The sequence below is a fragment of the Gloeophyllum trabeum genome (assembly GCF_000344685.1).
Source record: "Gloeophyllum trabeum ATCC 11539 unplaced genomic scaffold GLOTRscaffold_00011, whole genome shotgun sequence".
Classification (NCBI taxonomy): domain Eukaryota; kingdom Fungi; phylum Basidiomycota; class Agaricomycetes; order Gloeophyllales; family Gloeophyllaceae; genus Gloeophyllum; species Gloeophyllum trabeum.
The window spans coordinates 546331-554571 of record NW_006920420.1 but is presented as its reverse complement, the minus strand read 5'-3'; the positions used below and the strand labels follow the sequence as shown (position 1 = coordinate 554571).

Genomic DNA, 8241 nt, shown 5'->3' with positions numbered 1-8241 from the left:
GTGTTTGCTCCCTTGCAATTCGCCACGACGGGTTACTAGTAGTATAGGGGGAATGCGCAACGGCGTCGGATATGGATTAGTTTCATTGACATTGGCGCGCACGTCAATGCTCCCTATCTCAATTGTAGAGTTCGTCTTAATATTGAACGCACCTCTTGACTCGCAACGTTGATTGTGCAACGACTTCTCGCATAGCTCCTCAAATGAACAGAATAATTGATATTAAATAGGTTGGTACAATAAGCTCAGAAGGAACCGATTTTTTCCGTGTATTTTTAGGAATATTCATCGCTTAACATTCGTCGACATCGCCGACAACAGCGTCGACAACGCGTCGGGCAACGTCGAGCACAGCGACAACAGGGGTACGGCAGTATCCGGGACGTTCCCACGGCCCCTTGCCCGTTGCTCTCATCGGGATTCGAACTCACGGCGTGCCCTCAGCCAAACGCAAGTGCGAAGTGCAAATGCAAAATAGACCTGACACTCCTGGTCAACCGTACGAGGTTCGTTTGAACTTGCCCTTACGAGTCGACAATTTAACTTGTCGTCGAGTCCATTCCACTTACAGTCAACGTGGTAATGACAAGGCCTCACTTCCGACGGTCAACTACACCGCAGGGGGTAACTATAGGTTCAGCGCAACATCCCTAAGCAGAAGAATTCACTCTGAATGCGTGCAGAGGGGCTCGTTGTGTGGGAGATATATAGGAATAGAAGCCAGTAGCTCAGTGCCCAAAGCATGGACCGTTGAAGGGGCTGCTTGCTCCAGCGAAGCTTCCGCCGTCGAGCCTGTGACCTCCGCTGGGCAATCTGCGCAGCACATCCTTCCTTGGCACTCATAGGTCGCTTTGTGTAGCAACGCACAAGAGCACCAGGGTCGGTGGCCTCACGGATGCGCCATCGTCAGTGCACCTGGTGGGACAGTCTGGCGCGGGCTGGGGGTGCAGAAGAGATGGCGATATGGTGCTTACTGGGCATCCTGGTGTAGGAGGGTGCATTGTGCTGGCACAAGGCGTCAGGGCGAGTCTATTTAAATGGCAGACTGGGCGGAGTTACTGGTAGGTCTCACGAAGCGCGTTGATTACTCACGTGAGTTGGTCACGTGTCGCGCGTTGGCCTGTGAATATCGTTGACCGACGTACGCTACTACGTCTATGGGCTATGGTTGGGTGCGGGCTCATGAAATTCAGACCTGCAGATCATGCGCGTGCTCAGCATGCGCGACTTAGCAGAACTTCGGCGTGTTGCGCTGTTCTCTGCCAGGCACTCCTGCGACGACTGCAGTGATAGCTCATTACTCTCCGGACCGCTTGTACGACAAGTAGGTTCGCAGACTGGTCTGAAGGTGTGAACCGCGAGCTGATGTTAAGGGCAGCGGTGCGGTGCGTGTGTTCTTTGTGAGTCCAACTTGGTCTATCATCGCGCCTCATCTTAGCAACCTAATTGCCCGATGTCGTTCCCCAAGCTTCAATGCAGTGCTTTCCAGCTGCATCCAGCATCGTATGACCAACTCCCCTCGCGCAGGCGTGTTGTAAGTCCCTCCCACCGCACTCTACTCTCCTCCCTCATCCTACCCCTCATCCCACGCAGGCACCTCCCCGACATCACGGTCATCAGGCCCGCCTTCCACCCGTCCTCGAAGGACATCATCCTCTTCAACGCCTCGCGCGGGCACCGCATGGACATCAGCGAAATCCTCCCGGGCTTGAGGCCGCCAATCTCGGCCAGCCTGTTCGAGGAGGGTACGGAGATCGTGTCGTTCCAAATCGTCGGGGACGGCGTTTTTGAGTGCTGTAAGTAATTGAGCCATTCATCCGTTCTTGCAGGGCGCTGACTTTCCATCAGTCATGGACGAGTATGGCCTCGAGACCACCCAGGTGCTGCAGCTGCCTCCGAGTCACCACCGCTGGTATAGTGATGCGCACTGCGCTCCCGACCTTGCGTGGGCCGAACGCGAGCTGCTTGCCCGAGTGGGTCTCAGGTCTGATGTTCAATGTCGGCCATGGTCTGCCGGATGTGATGTCCTGCTCTTGGCTCGAAGAGCGCTGTCTCAATCATCACAGAGAGCCGTAGCTTTCTCGAAAGCTGCATGCATACTACCCTCATAGTCTATGTAGACGAATCTCCGAACTGTTACGACTTGTTGCCACATATACTATCACAAGCAGTCGTTATATATGCCTTTGGTGGCCTATCCCGTTAACAAAGGTCTTGATCGCCAGTGCATATCTAATCGGATCTAAGACTCTGGCGACTCAACTTCCACGGTCACAAACATCCCTCAAGCTAGCTTCATAAGTTAACTGGAAGTAAACTTCATAAGCTAACTTAACCATCAAGTTAAAAGTTGTGTTGTCACAGGTTCGTGCTTGCTACCGGCATGGCTCAAGTACGCATCTCAAGCTAGCTTGTGTGGTTGCTATGGGTCAATGAAAGTTAACTTGCGTGTTGGCTATGAATCAAGGCCAACAGCTTGAAGTTCTGCCTGCAGAAAAGGTACGATGAATAGTATCTCAGCTCAGGCATCCATTAGACGAGTGTTGAGTCTGGCTCTTGCAGGGGCTGAATCCGATCACAACGCATTTCAGAAGCTCGCCACGTGTGGTGCTGTGTGTCCTTGTGGGCGCACATGAGCACACAAACGACCCCTCGCCAACAATCCACCGCCTGTGACAATGACGGCCATCGACACTATCAGGCATAATAACATTCACAGTTTACGGTGTGCTCTGTCTTCAAGCCTGTATGATTTGACCAAACTGTTGCGTCTTCCGTTAGCTGAGGCCAATGATACGAAAGAACCCTATCCACTTCCACTGCATGATCACCGGCGAAGATGAGTCAATATAAGCAGCTGGGAGGCCAAGGCAATAAGTAAGACCTTATACAAGATCGATCATGGTTGGCTTGTACATTCAAGATTTGCTTCCGTTTCCACGTGGTACGATGCTGGGCGGTATGTCGCACACCGTCACAAATTTAACTGCTTTTTCTAAGGTCTCGGATGTTCAGCAGGCTTCGGACATGGCTTGGGCTTTCTGCCAATGTGGGACCTGACCAGCAACCTAGTTTGCAGAGGGGGCAAGTGCCACTGCCTCCCTGGAATGGCGCATACAACCCCTATCAACAAGTGGCCATTTGGCCACCGAGTGCAACGGCATACCATCCCTACTATCAAGGCCCTGGCCCGGGATATCCTCCCTCTGTAGGAGGTATGTCTAGTTCTCTTCTGCACTGCTAGGTCTTTACCATAGATCAACATCTAGGGCAGCAGTTCCCACCCTTCGTCCATTACCCCTTTCCCCATCCATCAACCCAGGCTATCTCGTATCCACCCCACACTCCCAACGGTCCGCCAACTGAGGCGCAGCGGCATTCCATGCCTGATGGTCTTGGACGTCCTTTGTACGGTCCACAACAACCACCCGACATTCTTGCACGACCTCCATACCATCAGATATTACCAGAACCTCCAATCCCGATAGCTGCACGTGCTCCTGGTAAAGAGATGGCCGAGGCACCTACGAAAGAAGGTCAGGCTCTTACAGCGAAAGCGATGGTCCCCGAGGTTGAAGAGAGTATGGCAACACGCATAGAAAGTAGGCAGGATTCAGTCTGTTTGTTGGAAGTGTATTGATGCCATGATAAATCCAGAGCATGATTGGCCAACAGGGGATGTGGACCGCGAAGTGCTCTTGGACGAGCAACCAAAGGGATGGAAAGGCGGGAAGTGGGTGTGGAGGTCTCAGGGGAACACGAACCATGAAGGCCGCTTTGCAGAGCAGCGAGTGTGCTTTGGGGTAATCGTATGCCGAGGCTGCCAGCGGCCAACTCGCCCTCGAACGCAGAAAGATGCTAGAATCAAGCAGCTTGATGCGGCCTGTCATGGATGCGGGAAGTATGCCCTTGAGCATGTCCAATGCAGTGCTGTGGCATTTCATTTCACGAGAAGTGACCCAGATGGGACTAATTGGGCAGTCTGGCATCACCGTGGTAAGCATAAACACGTACGACCGCCTGGGGGACCGATCAGTACCCTTGAAGAACAGGCAATAGATCACCAGGTCCAGCGACGTCCTGATGCCAGTGCACACCAGCTACGAACAGGGGATGATACCCCAGGCTCTCAGGCACTTCACACCATCAATCCCGCCCTTGCCAATCCCCGTGCGGCTCGATATCGTGTTGCCTCGAGCCGTGACCGCCTGGGAGTGCATCCGCAAAGTTCTAGAGGTGGCTTCACATTCCTGAGCGCTGTCAGGGATCTCTGCAAGAAGTTCAATGAGCCGTTCCTTATCGACTCAAGCCTTGGAGAGGTAACCTACTTCGTGCTACAGCATCCCTTCATGGACAAAATGCTGAAGGAAGCAGTTATCAACTGGCTGGACGATACAGAGGGTCATAGTCCTGACGCTGGAAGGCATGGATTTGTCACGGACGGAGACAATTCGTTCTTCCGGTCTGGTGTGCTTCTCACAACATGCGCATGGAATCCACTTATGAATGGATGGGTGCCGGTATTGTACTGCTGGATCCTCAACCTCGACATCTTCCATCACAGGCAGCTCTTCCGCCACCTGAACAGCAGTATTGTGAAACACGCAGGTCACCGTTTCACAAAAAAGTTGCTCAGTGCGGTACGCTTCTTTATCTTATCTTATCTGTCAATTATTGAACTGTGATTAATCCTTCGGGAATCCCGGCAGGTCATGGATTTCTCAACATCGCAACGGGGTGCACACGCACATGAATATGTCAACACAATGACTGGTCTGAATGCAACCTTTCAAGAACTTTCGCCGGAGGCCCAGAAGGCGGAGCAAGAGCACTTGTTCCAGGAAGCATCAGAGTACGAAAAGGGCTGCGAGCGCCATTTCTTGAATTCAGGGAGCCGAATGAAGAAGATCAGTGCTGCCATCGCTCCAGACAAAGTGGAGACCTTCGACCGTTGTATTCATACCATGCTCTCTTCAAGCACAACCGCCGTGGAGTTCGATGATACAGTACATGAACTACGCGAGACTTTTCCACGGATCACAAAGTGGCTGGATTGGTGGCTCCGCCCTTCTGTTGCAAAGATGATATTCCCTGTACGACGCGTGATGGCGTCTGAGCTGTCGTCCGAGATGCCTGCGACATCGAACCCTGTCGAAACCCAACATTTCTTACTTCATCATGCGACCGGTTCAGATCAGGACATGATACCAGGTATCGAGAAGATATATAAGCACGTCAGTGAGCTTGAAGCACAATATAAGAGTATTCAGGGTATAGCTCTTCGTCTTCCTATTTACAGCCATGAACTGACACCCCTAATTAATACACCAGATGGCCACTATACGCCAACAGTCCGACGAAGCCCCACCAACAGAGGTGGCACCAAATATAACCCAAATGACGGACGTGCACCAGATACGTTGGAGACCCTTGGCTTCTTTGATGCTGAGATGGAACACGAGTCGCAATTGGAGGATGAGAAGTTAGCATCTCGAGCATCAGGTACATTATCCAAGGCTCTTGAGCACCGATTGGCTCAACAGTCGTATCTCTGGGTATCCCCAAATTCCTGTTTCATTGATCATGCTCTGGAATTATGGTGGCGCTGTTTCTGCCAATGGTCCCCTGCAGAGGTCGAAATATTCCTGGACAACATACCCAAAGCGAGTGCTGTTGCCTCAATATTTTACCACTTCAAACGACGCCAGACATTGCTTTCAGATCGTAGTCTGACAACAGACATTGACCTGCAGCGAGAGCTAAGTCTGGGCCAAGGTGTCCTTCTCCACACTGTCCTGGACGTTTGGAAGCTAGTAGCAAAGGACGGGCATGGATCTCCTTCGGCTTGGATGGATCATGCAGTCCAGGTAAGTCATCATTGTACACGTAAAGATCCCATTATAACAGCCATCGCAGCGTATCAGATCAGACATGTACATGGAATATTTCAAGGTTATTCACGACGTGACACGGGAGTGCCGAGGACAGCATTGGCACCTCGAAACCTTCTCCGCACCTCTTGCTCTACCGCTGACACTACGAAACCGTGAGGCTGCACGGAAAGCAATCAGTGATTGCCGCCCTGTCACACTGGGAGACTATTTTGAGCATTTTATTCCTGTTACTCAGAAGCACGTCGACCGACTCGGAGGTGTCACTTTCCTACACAATGCCTTGCCGCGCCATTGCGAGACTGAGGGCTGCCAGGAGGTTGCCATGCCCACGACAGTCCGTACCACCTGGCCAAAGATGCTCCATATTGTTCCAGAAATACGCGGACTGACTGAAGATGCTCTCAACGCTGTAGACCCTGTGAAGTTCGAAGATTATTTCCATATCTACTCGGACGACGGTAGTAACGAGTCCATTGACTACGAGCTCGTTGGTCGCGTGCTCCATGACCCCCGCAAGCAACACTTCATAGCCCAGACATTGTTCCAGGGCTCCATGTATCAATATGATGATATGCACCACAAAGGCCAATGGGTTTCGGTACGACCAAGCGAGAGCATTCTGTCGCCCGATACCAACATTGCTTTCTATGTCTATCACCGCACGTCAATTCTCAGAGTACGTGTCATGTCTTCATTTCATGCGATGTTTCAATACGTAAGTGCCTAACAAATTCCGCTTCTGTAGGAGACAGTGCAGCGCATCGGAGACATCAAGTCTCGCTTTGATTCTGTATCAAGTCTCTTTCCGAAGCAGGTCCTGAATCTTACATCCGGATCAGCAGATGGTCCGACATTGTCTGCAACAGCTCACCAGAGCCGTGAAGTCACCCCGGTGGAAATACCAGGTGCCAATGTCTTGACTCCCACCTATTCGACAGCCTCGTCATCATCCGCATCTATAGTAGATTGTGTCGTATGTGTCTATCCCAGAATGCGACATCAGGAGTCTGCCGAGATGGTCAAATGTAGCAACTGTCAGCGCTGGATGCATGTGAACTGCGTTGACATGGCAGATGCTTTGACGGAAGAATATAACCTGGCGGATAGTCCATGGTACTGTCCGGACTGTCTTACATCCTTGATCTGGAGGGAGACATTGTACGTAGTGGTCTCAAGTCGCTCTGATACCTGCAGCTGATGTATCTGCTATTTGACACAGCGTCGGTGAAAGCATTCTCTGGCCCTTCAGAGAGGAAGGACATGTGAAGTATTACCCGGTCACAATTCTTGGACGGGATGATGACTTCGTTGAGCTCGAATGGAGCAAATGTAATGTATATGCACCCGGAGGCCCACCTCCGCAACAACGTTTTCAGGCACCGGAAGAAATAGTCGTAAATATGATTGTTCATAAAGGGGCCCAGAGTTTCACCGAGGTGAGTCTAATGACTTTGTCAACGCAACAACGATACAGAGTTTCATGCATGATATACCATAGATTGGGACTATAGAATGGCCGATATGGCTTTGCAAGGACGCAGGAGCATTGCATGGTTACACAAACTCCCGCATTGAAGCAGCGCTGGAAGACGCCTACGAATCTGTGGTCGATGTTCTAACTGGCGCTCGTCAACACCCAGTCATGGACCTTCTGGAGCGGTGGATGGCCAGACATAAGGGCGGGGACAAGACTCGCGCCGGAGGATTGTTTCACCTCGGAAGAGAGGAGAACTGGGATGACAAAGGCAAACGAGACGTCCACATACCAGTGACGCTAGGTGATCAATCCCTGATCGAGCCCTTCCTAGTGAGGGCTTGGAAAGAACTACTGGGGCGAGATATCTCACATTGGAAGCCCGACAGGGACGGGCAACACTCAGAACGGCACGCGCGGAAAGAACGAGACCAATCGTCGTATTCGAGCAGGTGGGGGAAAACGGAACTAGGGTACATAACTGGGGAGCGTCGACTTATAAGTCGGACGCGACAACATGATAATATCACAGAAGAATAAATGAAATAGAGTCTTGACAGAAATGTAGCTTATATTCGAAGTCGAGTGAAGTCGTGACAGAAATGGAAGTGTCGAGTCCTTATTAGGAAGCGCTGTGGCTGAAAGTTTGGGACGCGCGCCGGAGTAATCCGCGGGATTACACCCTTCCCCATTGTCAAGAACTTGCGACGGGCGAAGGAGATTGCGAAGCTTCAGGATGGCTCTTGAGCCAGTTGTCGAGCGCCGTAGATTGTTCGAGTTCGCGTCTTGGTAACCAGATGTCGTCTGCTTCATCATAACCGGCCCATCGAACAAGGTACTGCCACCCTCGACCACGCCGGCGTTGATCAATGA

At 51.6% G+C, this 8241-nt stretch overlaps 1 protein-coding gene across 1 annotated transcript; it reads left to right on the top strand.

The window, feature by feature from the left end:
- Nucleotides 1-1345: 1345 nt before the first annotated feature.
- On the top strand, nt 1346-7392 carry GLOTRDRAFT_122355 (uncharacterized protein; the record flags this gene model as incomplete). The annotated part of the gene is made up of 16 exons (XM_007870162.1): nt 1346-1400; nt 1469-1534; nt 1594-1796; nt 1849-1984; nt 2365-2392; nt 2440-2499; nt 2840-2877; nt 3001-3215; nt 3258-3602; nt 3676-4640; nt 4710-5238; nt 5332-5867; nt 5908-6570; nt 6640-7052; nt 7114-7330; nt 7369-7392. Exons 1-16 carry the CDS (start codon nt 1366-1368, stop codon nt 7390-7392), a joined length of 4473 nt encoding a protein of 1490 aa, XP_007868353.1. The 5' UTR covers nt 1346-1365.
- Between the last annotated feature and the right edge of the window lie 849 nt (nt 7393-8241).